General features: G+C 42.5%; 1 protein-coding gene across 3 annotated transcripts in view; it reads left to right on the top strand.

Annotated features, from left to right (window-relative positions):
- The window catches only part of LOC138977554 (leucine-rich repeat-containing protein 49-like), a 60600-nt gene that overhangs the window by 28940 nt on the left and 6643 nt on the right, over positions 1–25017 (top strand). For 2 of the 3 annotated variants that reach the window (XM_070350368.1, XM_070350366.1), the window contains 9 exons: positions 3761–3904; positions 4355–4416; positions 15466–15613; positions 19379–19462; positions 20390–20586; positions 21059–21205; positions 21779–21995; positions 23872–24057; positions 24483–24725. In XM_070350368.1, the coding sequence (XP_070206469.1) occupies positions 3761–3904; positions 4355–4416; positions 15466–15613; positions 19379–19462; positions 20390–20586; positions 21059–21205; positions 21779–21995; positions 23872–24057; positions 24483–24725 (1428 nt within the window). The remainder of the gene's footprint in view (positions 1–3760; positions 3905–4354; positions 4417–15465; positions 15614–19378; positions 19463–20389; positions 20587–21058; positions 21206–21778; positions 21996–23871; positions 24058–24482; positions 24726–25017) is intronic. The other variant, XM_070350367.1, reaches the window with a different exon arrangement.

Genomic DNA, 25017 nt, shown 5'->3' with positions numbered 1-25017 from the left:
CACACTGACTGAGGACAATGCTGTGGTCTCCGGCAGGAAGTACTCTGGATTGCGTGTCCGCTCTCCTACCTCCAGTGAGTTTGTCAGGCTCCCTTCTGCCATCTCACGACCTTATCTGACCGTTGACCCCACTCATATCCCCACCTCAGAGACTGTCAAAGCTTACCCACATCTCCAACACCTGTCTCCAAAACTGCCCCCCTTGTACCCTGACTGTGAAGCAGGCCTCCTCATCGGCTACGACTGCGCTGAAGCCCTCATGCCCCTAAACGTTGTCCAAGGACTGCCATTTGCAGTAGAGACTAAGTTAGGTTGGAGCATCGTCGGCAAGGCACCGCATTCCGTCGCCTTTGATGGCATAGCCTCGTCCATGCGCGTCATCGTCAAGCCAGGATCGAGGGAAGAAGAACGTGTAGCTCACGTCTACAAGGTACAGGTGGACGAAGTCTCGTGTACTGACCCATTACATGTTATGGAAAGAGACTTTGCAAGTGACTCAGGATCCATGTCCCAGGACGATGTAAAGTTCATGAAGATCGTGAAGGAAAACGTGAAGATCAACGAGGCTGGTCACTACGAGATGCCCTTACCATTTCGACCAGAGAAACCGTCCCTCCCCGACAACAGAGGTGCCGCAGTCAAGCATCTGAAGGGCCTGAAACGCCAGAAAAAACAAGGGTACCGTGATGACTGCGTCAAGTTCATGACATTAATCTTGTACGGACTGATCGTGACGTGTTTTGCCTCTAGGGCAATCCACATTGAAACCCTGGATGACATGTCAAGTGATTCCTTCATCAACGCCCTACGCATTGTTGTCTTGCATGACCAGAACTGGTGCAGATCAGAGTGGTGCATGGCTCGTGTAATCGAGGTGATGCCTGGATCTGATGGACTGGTCAGACGAGTGAAAGTGCATGTTGGAACAAAGGCTCTAGACAATCACGGCCGTCCCACTGGTGATAGTCGCATATTAGAGCGACCTATTCACAAAATGACTGTGTTAGTTGATCGTGAAAATCACGAAGACAAAGCTGTGTAGGCGAACTGAAAGAACATTGAACGTTGGAGTGTTTTTCCAATTTGACAGTTGTAGATTGTTGCGGTTTGTTTTTATACCAGATGATGTAACGGACATTTATGTTTTAAGTGGTGCGTTTTCTTTATGCCGTCGAGTAAATGACCAGTGGCATTTAGTTGAAACGAGATGTGTTGAAACACTGAAAATGATTGAACCGTAATATTGCTGTGTAAATGTTTTGCAACACAATGATTTTGAGTTGTAAATTTGAAATGTCTAAATCTGCGTTATTCTTCTTTTGATATAAGGAATATGTTTGTACAAAGGTTTTTGAAGTAAATTATATTAATATAATTTCCGGTGGGAGTGTGCATGCCGATGTGGCATGCATTCACCTACTTTTTGTTGTAATTACGTTTGATCAAGCCATTGCACGATGTAAAAAGAAGTAAACCGTGTTTTTATTGTGGCACCTTGTTGTGACCCGTTTTGTGGAGCGTTAATATTTTTACGTGAGATTCACGTGCTCCTTGTTCAGTTGTTGTGACCTGGTTTTGGTCGGAGCGTCACAAACTGCGTTGTTTAGTCTTAGAACACCGTGAGATTCACGTGCTATTTTCCGTGTTTTGATTTTGAGGTGAGCCCTGCGAATCTGCGTTGCAAGTTTTAGAATACGTGTGACTCACGTGTTTTTAGCTTTGTGATGTCAGCTAGTTCCTTGATGTTCTTTCTGTTAAATATACCGTTTTAAGTTTTGGGCATGCACGGAGTGCGTGATCGGTTACTGATTGGTTGTAAAATAGTAGTTTCACCCGATTCTGTCTTAGGAATGTTGTTGGTTGGTCAATCCGGTGACCTTTGACTTTTGAATAACTATTCCATGTTAGGTTTTTGTTTCCATAAATACCGCTGCTTGACTCCTGTCTCGTCAGTCGATCTGAGGGTTTTAGGAAGCGTTTGGTTTTGATGTAAACGTATGAAGGTTATCAAGTGAACCAACGGAGTGTTTCTTATGTTTTAACGTCAACGTAATGTTCTTGGAGACAGTTGTTTCTCAAGTGTGAATCGTTTTGTGCCCTTCGTTTGTGAGGCAACACGTTTTGGTACTGCTGGTCAACCCACACAGCGCATAAGGTAATTTTGTTGTTACTTGTTTGTGTTGTGTTTTGGTCGCCATTTTGTAATTACTTTGTGAGTTGTTTATGTATAACGTGAGTTGAAAGTCTGACTTGTTGTAGTGTTTCTTTATTGTGTGTTCAACTGTTCTAGTGTTGTGAACGTACAGCAATGTTTTGTAGACGCTAGAAAGTCGCTAATGTTTATAATGATAACTTGTGTTTTCTGTGGTTAACGAAGTTCGAAGTGAAACGTTTTCTCCGACTTTTTCAGCCTTACGTTAAAAGAATTTAGGTAAAAGAAGCTTGCGGTCTGTGGTGATCGTTTGTAAACGGGCTTATTTCTTGTAACGTTATTGAGGGAAAGTGGATGAGTAAATATCTTGTTTGTGACTTTGATTAACGCAGGAACGTTGTCGTTAGACTTTTTTGGTATGACAGTTTGCTTTGTATTCCTGGCCTGATGAGTCAACGTTTTTGTATTTTTCTGAAAGTAGCCATTTTGGTTTTAAACGTATGTATGCTAAGTTTCTTGAGTATTCTTAGTGCTTATGGTATTGTTGAACGTACGGAACGTAATTCTTTATTGTTGTTGAACGTACAGAACGTAACTCTTTATTGTTGTTGAAGGACTAACCAACGAGTGTTTGGTAATTGTAACTTTCTTGTCTGTTTGTCTTCGCCTGTCATGTGATTGTTTATTTTTCTTGTATTTACTTCTCGTGTTTTGTTAATGCACTTGATACTTTTGCCATGTCTAATAATTTGTTTTCTTTTCTCTTTTTCTTTCTGTTCATAAGTTTTTTACCGCAATTAGTAGTATCGCAATACGTAGTATCGCAATACGTGGTACTGTAACGATATATATACATTACTGATCCCTAGTGTCAGATGTAAAATAATAAACCAGTACTTTTGCGCGTTATCGCTTGTAACCTGTGTTTGTCATTTCGTATGAACAATATGTAGTACCAGCCTCGCTCACGAAGGCGCGCACACAGGCTCAGCAGCCTCTCCTGCCTGGAGGGTTTGGGCACTGTAGTGCAAATCTGATGGGTACTTCACTAAAACGCTTCTAACTCTGTAACTGAATCGAAGCCTAGCTCTCGGGTCTTGTGCATTCGAATCACCACTTGTTTCACTCGATTGAGACGAAGAAACGTCGCATTCAGGATCAAAATCACTATCATCATCAAGGAAAACCTCGTTAAGCCTCAACGAGTACAAGCGTTGGTTGCTCATATTTCGCAGGAAAAATGCTCAAAAAACACTCAATTGGTCAATTTTCGTTCGCCGGCAAGTGCCAAACAAAGAAAAACGAAGTGGGAACAGATTTACCTCCCTTGCTCCATGACCTGTCTTTTATTTTTAGATCGGAAACAAGGTCAGAGATGATGCGTGTCACCGCCCGACAATTTGTCGGGCGCAGGTGGAGAAAGCTGCAAAGAGGCGCCCGACAAACTGTAAAAAAGACCTTAATTTTTCAGGTTTTCTGTTCAAAACCTCTGCAAATTTACCTTCATTTTAAGACTCCCTGCTTTTTAAGACCTGATTTTCTTAGATTTGTGGAGGTCATTAAAGGAGGGTTCCACTGTATTTACATGGATTGTGACTTTATTTTTAGATCAGCAGAATAGAGAACCTGAGTCACCTGAGTGAGCTGCGAGTGTTGAACCTGGCTGGAAACCAGATCACCTGTGTGGACAACCTGACAGGTATAGACGCCCTGGCCGAACTCAACCTTCGCCGCAACAAGATACGCACTGTGGTGAGCGCTTTTCTCTTTCTTCTCCCAGGGTGTGATGGGAAAAATCCGGAATGTTTGTTTTCTTGTGGGTTTTGAAAATCCAAAAAGTGATAGACTGCTGACGTTCCGAAATTCAGAATCAAGAAACAAGAATTGTAGGTTACAGGAACGTTTGATTATTGACCACACACAATGTAAATGTTACCTACAATTCTTGTTTCTTGATTGTTGTGGGTTTTGTTCATTGGAGTGGAAAGATAATGCCGTGCATCCCAAATAGAAACAGCGTTATGACGAGCACTGAGTGTGTGCTGACCGCTATATTTTTGTAGCCTGCTGAAATTGCAGAAGATCAATTGTGTACAGCCCTGCCAATACTTTCCTGCATAATTCTGTTTTAACTTTTTAACATTTTATTATTCTCACTAAGGTAGCAGATTGCTAACAGTCTCTGTTTTAATGTTATTGCAGCTTGATATTGACACACTACCCAACCTGCAGCGATTATTCCTCAGTTTCAACGAAATTTCAGGGTCAGTAAATATCATGTTCATGCTCATGCTGTCTGTGCAAGTGTGTGGTGTGTTTGTGTGTGTGTTTGTGTATATGTGTGTGTGTTTGTGTATATGTGTGTGTGTGTGACTGTGTGTGTGTGTGTGTGTGACTGTGTGTGTGTGTGTGTGAGCACATGTGGATGCTTATATGTGTGTATATTTGCATTTGTGAATGTGTGTGTATGTCTGTCTGTCTGTTTGTCTGTCTGTCTGTCTGACTTTTAGCTATGCAAACAAGCATACATTTCAAGAAACCTCGCACATGAAATGACAATATGTCATGACGGAAGAATGAACAAATTAGTCACAAATCATTATGAGAGAATAAAGAATGTGACAGAACCGGCCATCTGTATTTAATTAGCATGTGACAGGCGCAGGGGAGGTTTCTGAACACACGTGTCGAATTACAGGAGCAAATATCTGTTGCTTGATTTTTGTACTGATAGCAGAATACAACGGGTAGAAATATGAGTGAACTGTTATTGTCTTATTGGTGTCGGAATGTGACATATTTCAATGCTTATCTGATTGCGTGTGTGCCACGCTTGTCAAAGTATGTGCTTATCCGTTATTCTGTCTTTTGTCGGAAAGGTAATTAGGTGTCTTATCACTATGGGCTGATTAGTGAAAAGATCCTGTGTCACTTTATTTCATGAAGAGACATGTGATTGGGTTTCTCAAGAAGATGTTATCTCTGCTCTGCTCTGCTGTGTGTGTGTGTCTATCTGTCTGTCTGTCTGTCTGTCTGTCTGTCTGTCTGTCTGTCTGTCTGTTTGTCCGTCCGTCCATCTGTCTGTGCCGATATGTATGTCTTGTGAGCACAAAATAACTAACAACTGGCATAATAAACAATACAGTGGAACCTCCCTTTTAAGATCCCCCAATTTAAGACTACCTCCTTTTTAAGAGCCTGTTGTGTCAGGTTTTCTTTTCATAACTTCTGTAAATGTCCCCCCATTTTAACACTCGCTCCTTTTTAAGACCTAAATTCCTCAAGATTTTTTGAGAACTTAAAATGGAGGTTCCACTGTACCTCAATAAGTTGATCATGTTTGACAGTCTGAAAAGGCGATAGATGTTAGCAGATTTGTGTGAAACTCTAGAATGATAAGGCAACGAACATTAGAAGAATGGTTCAGGTTACGATTCTTTTGTCTAGCCTACAAAGCACTTCAGGCACTCAGCTTGATAACAGTCAATTACACCAAATGATAAAATCAGCTTGAAAGAGATCAAAGTACGAGTGGGAGCTGTAAGAATGAATGAATAGCAGAAATAAATTTACAGGAGCCCCGGGCTGCCTTTGTCCAAGCAGCAGTGTAAATTACTGGGTCTGTGTTTATTTTCCCAGAGGATTAGAGCACTTGTGGCATTGTGAGCAGCATGAAAGGACCGGGATCTGAGGCCTTGTTAGATTGACGCAGTTAATTTTGTCAAGTGTTACACACACATGATGGCACTGGCAACTTCATGGCAAATACAAAGCTGAAAGTTGATTTGGCAAAAAAACGAATTTCTCTGTGCATTACTTATCACAGGCCTGTAACTTAACACTATCTGTAGAAGAAATGTGAATTCTTGATAGAATTTGTAAAATAATAAGCACAAAAACCAAAACAAAAAACAACGGTAAATGAAGGACAGTACATGAGTAAGGAAAATGTGCTCATGTCATATAAATGCAGCCAACAGTGACAAATATCAGAAACCATTCACAAGCAAATAAAGTTAAAAAAAAGTGGGGGAAAAGTTAAGGTGTACAGAGTTCACAGCAGTTAGGCAACTTTACACACTTGAGTGGCAATAATATCAGTTGGTAAATGGTCTTTCTCAAGGTGACGACAATTAATTGCCCACGGAATATTCTATTACCAGAAGGTGCAAGGGGGAGGGTAGAGGTGGGGGCGGAAGGGGTGTACAAAGTAAGGTGCCCTCATGCCAGCTAATTGATTAAGGGAAGGTGGAGAGGGTTACAGGCAAACAGATTAAGCAAGGGGGTGGGGGTTGGGGGCTGTTTGTGGGTGAAGAAATGGAGGTACATATAGAATTTTGATATGACTGTTGACTATCTACAAAAAAGGTTGTTGGTGAATTTCAGAGAATGGGTGAGTATATTGGTATAGAAAAGAAGGGAAGGAAGTGGGGTCAGGCTTGATTAAATTACATATTCTTACGCAACTCACATAGAAAGCATTAACTTCAGTTAAAGTGCTAGGACACTGAACTACGCTTCACCCCAAAGGGGAAGCAACCCCCTAAAAAAGAACGGCCTTGACCTCTAACCCAAGCTATACAAGAGTCGAGGTCATACCGTCACGTGACCTATCACGCGTGACTCAACCGCCGCCATGTTGAAACCTCACTCCCACTTCAGTCTCCAAGTAGTTCGGACGCTTTTTACACTACGCTGCAGGCTTTTAGCCTACTGTCTTCTGGACAGTGTTTCACCCCGTCTACAGGTCCCTGCTTCTCATGCACAAGTTTGGGTGAGCTCGTTCTAATTGTTTGCTTTTGCTTGCGTTTGTTTCTTTCTCCGTTGTTCGGTCTGGTTGTTGTTTATCAATATCATAACTCAGACTGCGTTTTTGTCAGCAATGGCAGACCACAGGCGAAGGTGTCGTTCTCTGGACCACTACTTCCATAGAAAGACTACAAGGTTTGACACTCAGCTTCGAGCCTTGCTCCACTAACTTCAGAAAAAAATATGCAAAAAATAATTGCCAATGTCAAGAATCTTTGTAACTTTACATATGCCGTGATAAATGAATGTTCTAACTAGCTGTACCTTTTATATTTAGCTGCCTGTCCGCTGCATGTTTTTAAACCGTATTTTGTGCGACCAAACGTGTCTGCCAACGGCATACCACTTAGACCCTGTGAGTAGGATGCCCGTCTATGTCCGAGGAGATAGTAGTTCGATGCGATCATTGGTTAATAACCGGATATTCGATGATTATTTTCATTGGTCGACTGAAATCGTCTGCATCGCTTCCGTTCATGGCTGTTGTTATTCCGTTGTTATGCAACGAAAATGGCAGAGGCCAACGTTATCGAAGCAGCTCTTGGGGGGCACAATTTTTGTGTGTTAGGCCAAGCCGGCACAGGAAAATCTACGTTAACTAAAAAGTTAAAATGTCTTATGGAAAAAGCAGGGAAAAAAGTCCGCATCACAGCGACAACAGGCATTGCAGCCAGTCAACTGAGCGGCACCACAATCCACAAATTCGCTGGTATTATGGATGGCCGTTTCAGTGACAATGATATCATTAGTCGTGTCATGCATGATGCGGACTGCACAGAAACACGACTAAGAATTTTGAACACTGATTGCGTGATAATTGATGAAATTTCCATGCTTTCACAAAAAATGTTCCTGCAGCTGGAAAAACTTTTCCGCAACATCCGTTTTAGACCAATGAGCACTGGTATGCATATTCGGTGCGGATGCATAATTGCTTGCAACCTACAGGGTGGTGGTTTGCAAACGAACATTCGTCCAAATGATGGTTAAAAACAACCTGCAGATGACGGAAGCTGAAAATTAAAGGTACATACAGTTAAAACAATCATTCAACTGTATTTATTTGACCTCACACATACTGTAGGAAGAGACAAACCGTCTTGAACAAATAAATTGTCCGCAGGAAGCGACTCCAAGAACACAGACGACTCGAAGCTGAGTGTCAAACCTTGTAGTCTTTCTATGGAAGTAGTGGTCTAGTGAACAGAGAACGACACCTTCGCCTGTGAGCTGACAAGGAGAAATAGAAACCACAGACTAGTCAGTAGCTGCTGAGGTTTCTCCTATTAAGTTCGCATAAAGAGAAAGGCAAAGGCACTACCATTTCTGTTCTTGACCCAGCTTCTCTTACTACTACGTCTGTTATTAAAATAGCCTTGAATGGTTGAAAACGACGTTAAAGGCATATGTACGCGCTCCCGCGTTTACAAAGTGTAGTTTGTCTATAATCGATGTCAAACGCACCATAAGAACATGTAATGACGATATGTCGCCATGCGCCGACCATATACTTGTTTTACAGCTTGTTCTAGCCTCTGAAAAAGTGAGGATGTCAACAAAGACGCGGAGGTTTTTCCCTTGCGTCAACGCTACCTCTGTGGCAAATCTAGATAAATAGGACGATCTAGATCAAAATAAAATTGCAATATCTTGCAGGGAACTTAATTTAGCTGTCTCCAGCTGTGGGTAAAGCAATTAGTGTGTATAGTCATCGAGTACATATGGCTTTAAACACTATATAAAGAAGAAAGAAAGAATGTCTGTTAAATTTCGGACCCTATGAGTCCAATCATGCCGGTGCTGAAGCAGGTTAAATTTAGGTTACTTCAGCCAAGGCAAACACAGTGGGAAAGAATACTTGTGTTAAAGATGGTTTTTCTTCCCTTTTTTGAGATGTTTTCGACCCAAATGATAACAGGTTGCCATTCGTCGATTTTGTGCTCGCTCCCGGCGGGAGTGGGCGACGCGGCTTGTTGTCACGCCTTCATGCACAGTCACTTCGGCTGACGTGCACGCAGAGGAGTGTGTTTACTTCATACGAGGAGCTTTCACGCTCTACAGGTTAGTCATGTTCACCGGTAGCCAGGTTCTCTGGTGAAAGTGTTCAAGTTGGGCCGGAACTAGTAGCCCCCCCGCCACGGCCGGGGGGTGAAAGTACGACTCCCCGGAGGCTATCGCTCTTAGCAAGCGGAACTCGGGGGGTCGACACCGGACAACAAGTTGGGCCGGAACTAGTAGCCCCCCCGCCACGGCCGGGGGGTGAAAGTACGACTCCCCGGAGGCTATCGCTCTTAGCAAGCGGAACTCGGGGGGTCGACACCGGACAACAAGTTGGGCCGGAACTAGTAGCCCTCCCGCCACGGCCGGGGGGTGAAAGTTCGACTTTCCCAGAGGCTATCGCTCTTAGCAAGCGGAACTCACGGGGGGTCGACACCGGACAACGAGACAGTTGTACTCACAGGCAGACTGGTATGTCTCCGGTGAATGTAAACAAGTCTCAACTTCCTCCCTCTGGGCAGGAAGCTGCTTTCGGGCAGGCTTTGCACGGTTCTTCCGTTTTGCAATCAGCCTCGCCTGTGGTGGATCGTTTTAGTGACGCAGCTAGTCACAGTGACTTTCACGGTCCGGCCACAGCAGATTCGGAGTTCGACGATTCTCACTCAGTTTCTGAGGAGGAAGTTGATGTCAAGTTGTCACTCAGACTTAAACCAGCTATGGTTACTGCAGCTCAGGTGTCTGCCAAGTACTTCGCTGAAGGGGTGACAGCTATGACAAGCTCTGCGGCACCACCACCCTCAGTGGTGGGTGATTTCCGCCCTGCTTTAATGGAAGTTCAGGGATATCGTTTTAGCGAGTCTCCTTCTGTTGCTTACGAACTTTCCAGGGTGCTGGCTAGAACTTCGGGTTCTGAGAATAGCTTGCCTGTGGATACTGTGCCTTTACTGGCTGCACACGGTCAGGCTCCTGATGCTGCTCAGCTATGGCTTGCCTCAGACCAGTTACGGAAGTCGAGCACTTCGTTTCATTCACGCAAGTTTGCTCTCTCCCGTCGTCATCACAGTCTTATTGAGACTTACGCTTTGCCGAGTGCACCGCTTCCGGTCACTCCGGAGTCGGCTAATCTCAGAGAGGATGTCTATCGTTTGGACAAACATTGTGCTTACTCTGAAGGCGCATTACTTGATTTGGATGAAACGGGAAGATACTCGTTGGAACTTGCGTCTCTTTCAGAGACACTTCTTCGATCTCTTTCGCGGTCGATCGCGGTGTCGTCGGATCCTTTCGTATTTCGAAACGACTCTAGCGTGAAAGACGTCCCCATACTCCTGGCCTCTTTGGCTAAGGTTTCAGCCGAACAAATGTCAGTCGTGGCACGGTTGTACGCACTTGCGGTTTACACACGCAGGGACGCTTTCTTGTCTGGCTCTAGAATTTTAAATTGGGGAAGTTTTCTCATATGATTCTCCTTTTCCACCACTTCCTTTGTGGGCAGCGATGCGGCGTTGCTTTCGCTTGCGTCACCCGCGCAAGTAACGCTTCACTCGCTGAGCGATATCCGTAGGCCTAGGTTACACCAAGCCTAAGAACTTAGTTTATTCTTTTCTTCGTACTACGGAACCGCTTCCGGTTGCACCGTACTTGTCGATCATACATCTTTAATGTTCATAGCAAGGAGAAACTGTATGTTTTCAAGAACAATGATCTCCTGGCTGTGGAAGATCGTGGCCTCACTTCTTTCTATTATCGTCTTGGTGCAAGACTTTGATTCATTCTTTCCCTTGTGCGGTTTCGTACTCACGGGATGGGATGCCTTTGTGGTCTGTCGGGACACATATTCAAAGGGCTTAGCTTTGCTGTTCTGCTGGGAAAAGGCCTCGGCCGACAGTATTGTTCTGTCGGTGAGACTTAAATCTCTTCCTTGCTCGAGGGTTTTTCTTTGCGAATCCTCCTCTTTGCACGCGGACTCTTTAACAGAGAGAATCTCACAGCAAAAGGAAAAGCCCACGGCACGCCTCGGCTTTTCTTATCAGAGAAAAGCGCTAAGCTGGCCGTTCTCAGCTTTGGTTTTTATCTTCTTCTCGGTGTGGCACGTTGCCAAATACCCACCACTTTATCTCCTCGAGGCGATTTAGCGGTAGGCTTCAGTGGGCAAACAATAGCACGCTTTCTTGCATACTCTTGGCACTTGTCAACTGGAGTCTTAGTGTTCTTCTCTCTGCCTCTGTGTTTTCCCACAGCGGCTGGAGGGGCGATTAGAACTTCCACTTTATTGAGGGAGGCACTGGGGCCCTTCCTGTTGGGTCACTTATATAGATCGTGCATATATTTAATTCAGATCTTCAGGGCTCTGGTTTCGTTTTCTAAGCAATCAAATGAAGAGCTGGAACATGTTAGTGTCTTTTCTTGACTGGTTCACAGACACAACCAATCTTTGGATTCTCACACCACTGCTCATGCAGGGCGTTCCCGTTGGTTCTCTCTCCACCAGCGAAGCAGTTCTGTCTCTTGCGGATTTCTTTCCTCTTGTCAGGGGAGAACTTGTGTTGATTCAATCAGACAACACCACAGTGGTCTTTTATCTCAATAAGCAGGGGGTGGCATCTCGCCCCTTATTACTGCCACAGCGAGCATGCGAGGTTTTGATGTGGTTTTTTCCACCACGAGATCTTTTTAGCGGTGAAGTACCTTTCTTAGAGGCTCTATGTATTTATTGGCAGACTCTAGTCAGTCGGCCAAGAATGTCCACTCGGATTGGACCCTATCTCACTACGCGCTTCTTCTCCTTCCGGTGAATTTGGAGAAGCCGCTGATAGAAGTTTTGCCTCTCGGTACTATCACCTTCTGCTAAATGTTCGTCTCCCTGTTCCCGGATAATACTCTCGATTTTACTTTGAGCGGCCTGTTGGTCGCACATTATGGGCCCATTCAATCTTGGTTGCCAGTCCTTTGGGCTGGCAAGAGGGCGCCGTTTTTACACTCGAGCCACACGGGTGTCTACTGTAAGGGAATCATTGAGACGCTCAGGGTCTTCTGCCCCAACTCTGGATTTGGTTTAGAGATTCCATAGGGGTTCAGCGTCTTCGTTTTGTGTCACTTTGACTGGCTTGGAACTAATGGCGTATATTAACGGGAAGAACTCCACTTCTCTCCGTTCAATGCGGGTGGCGAACCACCTATCCTGGCTTTCCGATTTTCTCCCACGTCTCTGAATTAAGACTTTATGTGATTTCAGTTGCACTGACACAGCTAGGTCGCAAAATATTTTCACTTGGGTTCTTTGTAGCCAGCGTGATTAAAGGGAACCTCCCTTTGGTTGGCTGAAAGCAAATCTCCAGTCCCGACTTGGGACTTGCTCCTAGTTTTGGAGTTTTTGAGTTCGGATTGTTTAATCCTTGACAAAATTAGCCTCTTCTAGAGGCAATGATTTAGTGAAGTCAACCTTAGCTAAATGGACTGCCACATTGATTAGGCATGCCTACAGTGGTGGCAAGGAAAAGGGGGGGGGGGGGGCAGTCAGTCCTCCCTTTTCAGGCAGCACGGGCTCAAGAGGTCAGAGTGTAGGCCTCTTCTTTACCTGTTCTCAAGTCTGAGAGACTTACATAAGTCATGTATGCAGCTCATTGAACGTTCAGGGACGTAGTCATGAGTTTCTATCGGCGGGGTATTTTAAGTACCCGCTTTTTTAGCACACATCTACTAGACATCTTCTGCAGAAGATGTCTTTTTATGTTTTTCCTGGGGACGTATCTGGTGCTCGGCAGAACAGAAATTTCGGTTTGCCAGCTATTGTAGCTACAGGCCAGATACTTGCAAGATGTTAACTGTGAGTTCATTTGCCCACCACCTAAATTAGCAATCTGCTTTCTATGTGAGTTGCGTAAGAATATGTAATTTAATATAAAATTTCAAAAATAAATTTTGATTTAATTAATATACTTACCAACTCACATATTGAATTCCCTCCCAGCCTGCCCCGCAAATGTTTTAAAGGGGGTGTATGTTTTAATACGGGATGAGTTTCACCGGTATACATCCTGCGCAGGCGCAGTACACCGGTAGTGGAAATAACCGCTAAGGACCATGCCTTATATGGCATACGGTTTTTGTTTCAGAGTTATTTCCCCATGTTGCCATGCAAGAGTGCTTCAATGTCTTATCACAAAACGAAGTTATTGCTTAGGGTTTCCCTAAAAATGAACAGATCACTTCAGTGGGAGTGAGGTTTCAACATGGCGGCGGTTGAGTCACGCGTGATAGGTCACGTGACGGTATGACCTCGACTCTTGTATAGCTTGGGTTAGAGGTCAAGGCCGTTCTTTTTTAGGGGGTTGCTTCCCCTTTGGGGTGAAGCGTAGTTCAGTGTCCTAGCACTTTAACTGAAGTTAATGCTTTCTATGTGAGTTGGTAAGTATATTAATTAAATCAAAATTTATTTTTGAAATTTTATATTACAGTCTGAATGGACTACAATATCTGTTCCCTGTGAGTGGCGCTTAAGGGTACTGTTTGTTTTGTGTGACTGTAGATCATGGGGGTGAGATATGGCTGGTGGGGGGACTCATAGTGCCATTGTCAAACAGCTGTGTTTATGGGGAGCTGATACAGTTTCAGAGCGGAATTACTATTGCTCGTTACGGGGGTCGTCACTCAAATAGATTTGAACTGTTCAGCTGTAAGGCTGGGTTGTGCTCTTGAGTCAAAAAGTGTTGAGACATTATTATCGCCAAGGCAAATTTTGGAGTTGTTTCACTGGATGATACTTAAAAGCAGAGTCTTGTGGTTGTAACTTCTTTTAGTGTGAATACATAATGCTGTCACATTATTACCAGACATTTTAAGCTGCAGTGAGTTTGTTAGGATAAGGGATGTGATGCATTAAGCAGATTATTAGAAACCTGAGCGGAAAGGAAAAAATAGTATTTCCTGTGTTTGTTCTAGCTTTGAAGTCCATAAGAAGGGGAGAAAAAAAATCAATGTTCAGAATTCTCCCCTGATTCTCTGGCTTTGTGATCAAAGCCTTTGATGTACACACAACAACAACAAAAATCCTTTCAGCAGTTACCACAACTGAATCTACTCCAGAGAATTCTTTTTATTTCAATTGTTATGCGGAAGAATGTGACTTATTTACTCACTGAATGTGTTGAAAATTGCAAGAAAAAGTTACTTTCAAGCCTGCAGGAATGCCGTTGGGTTAATGATACTGTAAGCTCTAGCAGAATTGCCAAAGGAGGCTTTGTGACAGTGTGAATATTGTGTGGTTATACAGTGTGAAGATTTCTGAGATGTTATGAGCTGTGCATGACAATGTGGCACTACAGACATTACCGCAGTCGTTTAGCAACCAACAACAAAGATGTGTATGTTATTTTGTTGACACCATATTCACAATAGGTTTGCCATACCAGCTGTCATCACAAAATCAAATGATTTTTATTCCCAACAAAAAGCCGAAAGCAAACAAACTTAACTAACGAGCAAGCAAACTAAACAACAACAGCAAAAAAAGAACAACAACAAAACAGGAAAGAAAAGAAAACAAAACAAAACAAAACAAAACAAAACAAAAGAAAACACTGGTGGGGATGTAGCTCAGTCGGTAGCGCGCTGGATTTGTATCCAGTTGGCCGCTGTCAGCGTGAGTTCGTCCCCACGTTCGGCGAGAGATTTATTTCTCAGAGTCAACTTTGTGTGCAGACTCTCCTCGGTGTCCGAACACACGCAAGCACAAGACCAAGTGCGCACGAAAAAGATCCTGTAATCCATGTCAGAGTTCGGTGGGTTATAGAAACACGAAAATACCCAGCATGCTTCCTCCGAAAGCGGCGTATGGCTGCCTAAATGGCGGGGTAAAAACGGTCATACATGCAAAAGCCGTGGGAGTTTCAGCCCATGAACGAACAAACAAACACAGTTCTGATTGGTTTGACTCCACAGCGATCTTGTGACAATTGTATATTGTTAGTTGTGTAGGTGTCCCTAAATCTCTAAATGTGACACAAGTTTGATTTTGCAAGTGTTTCCACAGGAGTGAATCTCAATGCAGCATGCATATAAAGAGCAATTTGAAAAGAGAAGTATCAAGAGTTTGTGCTCAGTTATTACAATCTTCATACTCCTGGGCTGTTGGGCACCTTGACCATTTGATTGTCATCTTGTTTGTACATTCAGTCTTTTAGCATCTTAATTTACGTTTAGACTTTGAACCAGGTGTCTTCAATCTGTTAGACGTTACTGACAGTTTTTGTTCTTTGACATTCATTGCTTACCCAATGAAATGTGTAATGTTAAACTTGTGGGGTCCTGATTTGGCCTATATGGTCCGCAGGACCCAAAAAGCAATAACTAACTAACTAACTAATTACCCAATGTATTTAAAGATCCAATGTATTGTTTGTATGTACCTTGCGCTATAAACAGTAATGCCGTGAATTTCGCGATATGGCCCAAAGAGACTGGAGGGAATGTTAACTCAGATGGTTTGTTGGTCTGTGTTTTTGCAGTTTTGAGGATGTTCAGTGCCTGGGTGACTCCAGCAGTCTGTCAGAGATCTGTCTGGATGGGAACCCCATCTCCCAGGATCCCAGCTACAAGCAGATCGTTCTGCGCAACATGCAGCAGCTCAAACAGCTGGACATGCGCAGAGTCACGGTAAGACGGTTTCATTTCTTTAATTACCTCTTGTTTCTTCTTCTCGTGTTTTGTATCTATTACAGTCACTGTGTTTTCTCTTTTATTTATTTCTCTATTTGTTGTTTAAGCTTAAATTTATTCTGTTTTATTTTTTCTTATTTTGGTTATCTTTTTACCCTTCAGAATGGCCTGTTGCTTGTTCTTTTTTCCCCAGTAACTCTATGAAGCAGAGCCGCTTTATCTTAAAAGAGTGCATGTCTGATTTAGTACCCTGTGCTTATGATTTTGTTGTTGTTGCTTTTAAACCATACTGTATATTCATGCAGCTGTGGGTACTTGTACTTTTGGCATGGTTAACAATAATTTCTATTTATTTTTTTTATTTTTAGAGAATTTATACTTTTTGAGTCACTTGAGAAAAAGTGACTATGTAATCGGTCAGTGTTAGTCTGTCCGGCCGGCCGTCCGTAGACACCACCTTAACGTTGGACTTTTCTCGGAAACTATCAAAGCGATCGGGCTCATATTTTGTTTAGTCGTGACCTCCAATGACCTCTACACTTTAACGATGGTTTCGTTGACCTTTGACCTTTTTCAAGGTCACAGGTCAGCGTCAAAGGAAAAATTAGACATTTTATATCTTTGACAAAGTTCATCGGATGTGATTGAAACTTTGTAGGATTATTCTTTACATCAAAGTATTTACATCTGTAGCCTTTTACGAACGTTATCAGAAAAACAAGGGAGATAACTAGCCTTTTCTGTTCGGCAACACACAACTTAACGTTGGGCTTTTCTCGGAAACTATAAAAGTGACCGGGCTCAAATTTTATGTGAACGTGACTCATTGTGTTGTGAATAGCAATTTCTTCCTGTCCATCTGATGCCTCATATAATATTCAGAACTGCGAAAGTGACTCGATCGAGCGTTTGCTCTTCTTGTTTTTTATGTTGATACCATTTCCAGAATCTTAATGCTTGTTAAATATGCAGTAGAGAGAAATGTGTACAAGGTCAGAGAGGAGGCTAAACAATTAATTGAAGACTTGTTTGATGCAGATTTTGACATGATATGTTATGACTTTTGCATTTCTTTGCTCATGTGGATTGTGTTGCTTTGTTTGAAAAGATTTTACTTTTTCTGTCTAAATTAGACTTCTGCTCGCTATCTTTATTTAAAAACAAAAAAGGTAAACCAGTGAAGGGTAGCCCTAGCTTGGCTTTGATATTAACTGCACAAAACTCACTGCGACTGCCATGGGGCATTAGATATGGGCTGAGAGTTTGACATCTAACCAAACTGGAGAAATTAAAAGGGGGAAAAAGACAAGAAAGTAGAATTGAAATCACAAACATTGGTACTGTAGGAAGAACATTGCTAGGGAATCATGCAGAAAAAATAATGTAAGTTCAGTACTTTCAAAAGCAAGGGCTTATCAAAATGCTGGGGACTTGGAAGATTTGTTTTCATTTTTCACAAAGAACATTCTAGCTGCAGAGGTTTGAGAGGTTTCACAATCAAACCAATTTAGACATTTCAAGTGGATGAAAATGTAAATACAGGTTTCACAACCTCGTCAGCTGGTTCCAAGAGCCAATGAAATCCAGGTTTTTAACCGGCCCCCGTAGCGCAGTGGTTAGCGCATCGGGCTGCGGGCCGGGAGGTCGTGGGTTCGAATCCCATCAGGGTCATGTGGGTTTTTCGGGCTACGGTCGGCTCCTACCCAGAGTGGAACTTTGTGCTATGGTTCCTATGGGAAGGCTGGGATCACACAGCCGAGTGTCATTCACTTAACGAATGCGACTTTGAGGGTGCTCAGGTTCTGTATACCTGACCAACACCGCAGGTGCGACAGTTCTCGGGCCTGGTTGACGCCAGGATATATTATGACAGTAAGCGTAGAGTGCTGCCCTGTCACGTAGTCTCAAACCAAATTGGAAATCCAAAGCATCATTATAATCATCCTCATCTCATTAATCATCCAAAATATAAATTGTCCTTGCTCTTGTGGCCCTTCATGCCCGGAGCTCTCATGGTGACCTTGGTCTCAGTGTTCCTGTTCCTTCCTTCCCTGAATAGTAGTTCTGCTGTCAGTCTTCAACGTGTGACGTTCTGGGGGTCGACGGAGGGACGTGGTGGCGGTCTGCTCTCTGGAGGGGACGCTCACTCAGTCTGGCTCCGCGACTTAAAGTCAATGTCGTTTGTAGGGGGCATAGTAGGTAGTGGGCTGCGTCCGTTAGCTCGGGACAGACCCACTACTGAACACCGTCGAAGTGACTCAGCAGAAGTGCAGTGTCATCTTCCGAGGGTAGCCTACCGCAGCGACCCGACATCCCCCCCCCTGGAGCGTCTGTAAAATCGACAAGTCTGGCAGCGGAACGAAATTCAGAGGTGGTTGGAGCAGCGAGTGCAGGGACGGGGAGGTGTGAGAGCACAACGGGACAAGGGAACAAGTGTAAAGACAGAAAAAAAGAAGAAGAAAAAAAATCCAGGTTTTTAAGCCGGCAAGGAAATTTGCTCTTGTCACTCATACTTTTTTTCTTTAAAATTTGATAATGAAGTTTGAATTACAGTTTGCTGTACATGTAGTACTAGGCGTGTTAATTGTTAAGAATAATAAAGTCTGAAATACAGTTTGCTAACTTCATATTTAGTTAACAGAGATCAGTAAAAGTAGAGAATGAAAAAAAATATTTCTGTGCATTCTTGTTTTAAACATAACTTTACGAGAAAAGAAAAATTCAGGCTATTCAGAATATTGCTTGTTAAAAGGAGGCTTCACCCTCACTGCTGAAACATAATCTGCTTTCGTTTCGTGAAACCTCTCATAACTAAACCCAGTTTTGAAACAAATGTGTGTGTAAATACTAAAGCTTTAATTGTTAACAGAGTACATATATTTGCCAATGCTTGTTCGAACGGAGGAGTTTTTGTCCCGTGGGCACCACTAGAAAAGCTTGGTGGTTATGTAAGAGAGGTTTTGCAATGTATTGCTTTATTTGAATACAACATGTTTGTGTTTGACATAATATTGTGATTGTTTTGGTCTGGGAAATGCACCAAATAATAGATATTTTGCCACCACTTTCTGTACTCATTTGATGATATAGATATTTTGTACTTATGTGTGTGTGGGTGTGGGTGTGTGTGTGTGTGTGTGTGTGTGTCTGTGTGTGTGTGTCTGTGTCTGTGTGTCTGTGTGTGTCTGTGCATGAAAGTGTTGGTGTTTTTTTTATTTGTTTGTTTCTGTTTATTAATCTTCTGCTGTACAGTTAGATATGATGCTTTTGTACATTTTATGAATGGATTTACAGTCTCTTTTTTTTTCTTTTTCTTTTTTGTGTGCATGTGGAAATGAATTATGTTTTAATTGTAAGGAAATCAGAAGACGAGAATGTGTTATCTTAGTAAAAACAAAAAAAAGAAGCTTTGCATAAAAAAATGTGTGTACATTTTCAATTCCAACCAGCTTATCTGGACAAAAAAGTACGGCAGATTTTAGGGTCCTTTTATTTGTCATATTTCAGCATTGCAGCATTTTGGTTTTAGTTGCTTTAAAATTTTGCATGACACTTTTTTTAACTGTCTTTTTTTTATTTTTTTAAGAATGACAATAGCCTTGGTTATATTCTTATCAGGGCCTATGGTTATCCTGTATTAAGCAGTTTTTGTATTGTGTGTGTTTTTTTTATTAAAGTTTTAGTATGGAGTTCCAACTGTAACAGAATTAATAATCAATGTTAAGTCCGTTGGCATTTGACTAATTGTTGCTGTTTATACAGGAAGAGGAAAGACGACTGGCACTGGTTATGGCACGCAAAGAGGAGGAAAAGAGACGGGAAATGAACAAAGTTGCCATTCTGAAGGTGGGGATCCTTACCATTCTATCACCTATGGCTATACAGTCTAGCTGTTTCTCTGTGATCTGTTTTCTCCATTTTCTTGATTGATATGGCTCGTGTACAGGGCCGGACTAGGGGGGGGGGGGTGGGGTTACAGGGGTTGCGCAACCCCCCCCCCCCCCGGCTTAAGCATGTACCTCCCAAATGCTTTTTTTTTTTTTTTTTTTTGTGGGGGAGGGTTGCATCTGGATCAAGGAGAAATCGCACCTCTCACCCCCTCAAGACATTTTTCTTCAACGATTTTTGTGATGAAAAGTATGAGTCCTTACAATCTCAATTCTTCTTTATTGCCTTTACAGCTTGCTGTCGAATTTACCTTTTTCGTTCAAGGAGAGGCTTCCTTTCGCTCCAGAAACATCAAAAAACGTTCAGCTTCGCCCCCTGGATCCCCATCTGTAACCCCCCCCTAGAACTTACCTAGTCCGGCCCTGGTGTAGGTGCATGGCATCGATGAGTTCATTTGTAGACTTGTCTTTCTGTGTGTGTCTTTGTTGATGTTTGCCTGTGTCTTTCTGAGTCTGTGTCTGTGTGTGTATCGCAAGTTGCCCTGTTTTCCTTCTTCAAATAATTCCTCATGGCTATTGTCTTTACTTTTTTAACATTTTTATTTTTCAGTAACGTTTCAGATAGGTGTATTTATTGATATATTGCACATGCACATAGGCAGGTACAAACTCCAAGAATGAGTCAGTATCGATACAAATCATGAAATGGTTATTTCCCTTTTGACGAGGACGAGTGCCGTCCCCTTGCGAGGAGACTTTTCAGCCAATGAAAAAAATCGGAAATTACTTTGCTGCGGGGTAATAGTCAAACGCCGTCTGTGCTTTTCATACATTAAATTATAATTTGATAATTGTAAATTATAAATCTCTGTTCTCTTTTTCACAGGAGAAGCGGCGCCTGGCTATCAACAATGCCAAGCGGCAGTGGGAGACAATGCAGGGAGGGGTTCTGTCTCGGACTGGCAAGCTGGTTAAGGCCCCTGACCTATACGCCAACCATCTGGGTTCCCTTCCCTCGGCCAACGACATGTTCTCCAGCCCCTTTCAGCAGGACTATGACACTGAGCTTGTTTCCGTTACCAGGTGGGTATATCACCAGCTACATATTTTGTTGACGGAAAGACATTCACTCTTGTCTGCAGTGTATTTTGATGTGGGTTAGGTTTGGTTTAGATGATTATTTGATGAAGGGCACTGTCTTGGGTGTAGCAGTTGGTGTGTGGAGGGTAAACATTGCTTCACAACACTGAAAACAATAAGTTACATCTGTGTTCTCCATCAAAAAGCAATAAGATAAGATAAGATAAGATAAGATTAGAAAACTTTAATGTCCATTTTCATTTTACATAAATATGGAATTTTTTCTTTAGACAGTACTTTTAGCTTTATGATACCCGGTTGGGGACCTCAGGCAAAATTGATCTTGGCAGTTTTGTGTCTCTTCTTTGATGCAAAAAGAATAAACTTAATTCTTTTGATGCAGCAGGTATGTGTGGGTGATGCAATTTCTTCATAAAATAGATTTTACCTGTGTTTTGTTTCAACTTTTTCTCAGCAGTGATAAGCGAGCCAGTCGGCCAGGCAGTGCACACAGCAACTTGACGGACCTGTCGCTAGAGAGCAGTCGAGACCCGGACCGACCCCGCACTGCACACAGGCGTACAGACTCAAAGTCTTCTTCTAAAGAAACTGTCATATTTGGGTATGTGATGTGATGTGGGGAATTCTTTATGCATACCAAGAAATGTATCCAAGCAGGAACAATATTTTGTTTGCAATATTCAAATGTTATAGTGGTGGTCTGATTATTTGCATCTAGGCTGGCTCAAAAGCTGTCAAAGTGTTGTACATGAACAAATAGTATTCACGGCTTGAAAAAAAGAAACCCAACATAGATTTTTACTGCGTGGAGCAAAGAATAAACTAACATCACAGTATTTGCAGGATAACATGACCTTAAGGTAGAATATGAATGTGAAGGCTGGCTTGCCCATTTGGGCAAAGGCGTGGGGGCAGAGGGGGTGGGGGGGGGGAGAGAGAGAGAGAGAGAGAGAGAGAGAGAGAGAGAGAGAGAGAGAGAGAGAGAGAGAGAGAGAGAGAGAGAGAGAGAGAGAGAGAGAGAGAGAGAGAGAGAGAGAGAGAGAGAGAGAGAGAGAGAGAGAGAGAGAGAGAGAGAGAGAGAAAAAAAAACACCAAGTAAAATGTAAAAACTGTAAGAAGAGGATACGAGTGCTAATGCTGGAAGGTACCATTATCAATCTGTAACGTCTTGCAGCGCCAACAACAGTAACACAGGAGAAAACCTCAACATGGTGGCAGAGCTGGAGGAGGACAAACTCCACTTGTACGGTCCGCTGGCTCTGGGGGCGTTCGACCGGAACTGGGGACTGCAGGCAGCCGGAGCCGTCACCACCATTATGTTCAAGTTCATTGACTTCGATGACATCTGCAAACAGATCCACAAAGTCCGCTCTCGCTTCCCAAGCACACAGGTATGGAAACCATGGGATACACTGCTGTAAGATGTGGCTTTAGACCAGTTTAGGTCAGTAAGTTTGTAAATGTATATCACAGGACCACTTTGGTTATTTATGGGAGGTGTGCTAGCATTCAAATGTTCGATGATATTGCAGCAGTCAGAAGGCTTCTTTTAGGCGTAGGTCTGTTGCTATTGTGGATTTCCAGGGGGAAAAAAGAGTAAAACAAGTCGCGTAAGGCGAAATTACTACATTTAGTCAAGCTGTGGAACTCACAGAATGAAACTGAACGCACTGCATTTTTTCACAATGACCGTAGTCCGCCGCTTGTGCAAAACGGAGTGAAACTGACGAGCCTGTTCAGCGCGGTAGTGGTTTCGCTGTGCTGCATAGCACTCTTTTCTGTACCTCTCTTCGTTTTAACTTTCTGAGCGTGTTTTTAATCCAAACATATCATATCTATATGTTTTTGGAATCAGGAACCGAAAAGGAATAAGATGAAATTGTTTTTAAATCGATTTCGGAAATTTAATTTTGTTCATAATTTTTATATTTTTAATTTTCAGACCTTGTTTTTAATCCAAATATAACATAATTATATGTTTTTGGAATCAGGAAATGATGTAGAATAAGATGAACGTAAATTTGGATCGTTTTATATAAAAAAAAAAATTAAAATTTTTAGATTTTTAATGACCAAAGTCATTAATTAAATTTTAAGCCACGAAGCTGAAATGCAATACCGAAATCCGGCCTTCGTCGAAGATTGATTTACAAAAATTTCAATCAATTTGATTGAAAAATGAGGGTGTGACAGTGCCGCCTCAACTTTTACAAAAAGCTGGATATGACGTCATCAAAGGTATTTATCGAAAAAATGGAAAAAACCGTCCGGGGATATCATTCCCAGGAACTCTCATGTCAAATTTCATAAAGATCGGTCCAGTAGTTTGGTCTGAATCGCTCTACACACACACACGCACAGACATGCAGACAGACACACACACACACACCACGACCCTCATCTCGATTCCCCCTCTATGTTAAAACATTTAGTCAAAACTTGACTAAATGTAAAAAGTAGGTATCCATGTATAGGTCTGAGTCAGGATTATAGTCACCCCTCTGCACTTGTGCGAATGTTTGTTTAGACGATCCTTGCTTGCATATTTCTTTAACCAGAAGCGGGGGAAAAGTGACATTTGGGATGAAGAAGCAATTCCGTTAATATTTGGTTTTAGAGTTTAATATTGTCCAAACACCAACCTGCACAGTTTGCAGCAGATCACCCCACTGACTGTAGTACAGAAAGAAAGGAAATAACAGTACTGTTGCTATGGTTTCAGACCTTTATACTCTCCACTGTTACTATGGTTTCAGACCTTGATATTCTCCACTTTTGCTATGTTTCAGACCTTGATATTCTTCACTGTTGCTATGGTTTCAGACCTTAAAATTGATGTTCTCCACTGTTGCTATGGTTTTAGACCTTAATATTCTCCACTGTTGCTATGGTTTCAGACCTTGATGTTCTCCACTGTTGCTATGGTTTCAGACCTTGATGTTCTCCCCTGTTGCTATGGTTTTTGACCTTGTTATTCTCCACTGTTGTTATGGTTTAAGATCTTAATATTTCCTACTGTGGCTATGATTTTAGACCTTGATATTCAACACTGTTGATATGGTTTTAGACCTTGATATTCTCCCCTGTTTCTATGGTTTCAGACCTTGGTATTCTACCCTGTTGTTTTAGACCTTGATATTCTCCACTGTTGTTATAGTTTCAAACTCTTAATATTCTCCACTGTTTCTATGGTTTTAGACCTTGATATTCTCCACTGTTGTTATAGTTTCAAACTCTTAATATTCTCCACTGTTTCTATGGTTTCAGACCTTGATGTTCTCCAACACCAACATTCACAGCCTGCAGCAGATCAACGCGCTGACCGCCGTACGCAGTTTGCATGAGCTGACCATTGGACTGGACGGTAACCCGGTCACCAAGTTCACCCTGTGGAGGCTCTACACCATCTACAGGCTCTCACACTTCAACCTCAAGAAGATCAACGAAGTCGATGTAAGAAGAGAAAGTGACAGTATAATAGAGAGAATAAAAGATCTTCAGTTACAAGGATTTTGATGGAAGGAAAAGGGCACAATATAAACGAAGAATCTGCAGATCTAAAAGTAAAGTCATGTTATGTTCATGCTGCATTGATTTTTTTCTGTCTTGGCTGCATGATCAGTGGCAGTCTAGCAAGCTTAATTGAGCTACTATAACTAATGTAATTGTGTTCTTCGAGAGCAGTACCTTGTAGGCCTAGTGTGACCGTGTTTATTATTGTAGTGGTGCTGTTAAATGGCAAAGCTGAACTCACAGCCAGAAAACAAAAGTGTTGACATCATTATTCCCCCTGATAACAGAACTTCCGATTATATGTGTAACCGGACCCAGGCCTCCTTGGTTGGGTTACAATATATAACATTGCTGTGTATGTGTAGGTATCTTCTTCGGACATCATCAATGCAGAACGACTGTTTGGTCCATTGTCACACATAATCACGGCACAGCTGCCCCAGTTCCGTCTCAACACGTTGGTAGGCGACAGTCGCAAAAAGCAAATGGCTTCCCTGGGAGAGGAGGGCAAAAGTCGCAAGGGGGAGAAGGGAGACAAATCCCACGTGGAGCAGCCAGGGAGGGCAGCACTTACCTACCTTGCTCCTGATGCCAGGTCCTCCAAACAGGTTGGATGTTTATTGAAATTGTTATTTTCAAACTGTGGATCAAAATTTATAGAGCATCTGCATTCATTTGCAGTTATTCTGGTTTAACCCTGAAAACAAATCCAAATGAGCTTGGAAACAGAGAATAAAACAGAAAATAGAAACAGGCTTTGTTTGTTAAGCAAAGCTGCTGATCAAACTAACAAGAGTTCTGACATCGTCATTAGCAATTATGTCAAATGAACTTTACAAACAAAGAACATTTCCAAAAGAAGCTTGAAGGCATGTAAAATAGAAGCCTGTGAACTGTAGC

Source organism: Littorina saxatilis, linkage group LG1 (genome assembly GCF_037325665.1).
Source record: "Littorina saxatilis isolate snail1 linkage group LG1, US_GU_Lsax_2.0, whole genome shotgun sequence".
Classification (NCBI taxonomy): Eukaryota; Metazoa; Mollusca; class Gastropoda; order Littorinimorpha; family Littorinidae; genus Littorina; species Littorina saxatilis.
Note: the sequence above shows the minus strand (reverse complement) of the source record. Positions and strands in the feature narration are given on the sequence as shown.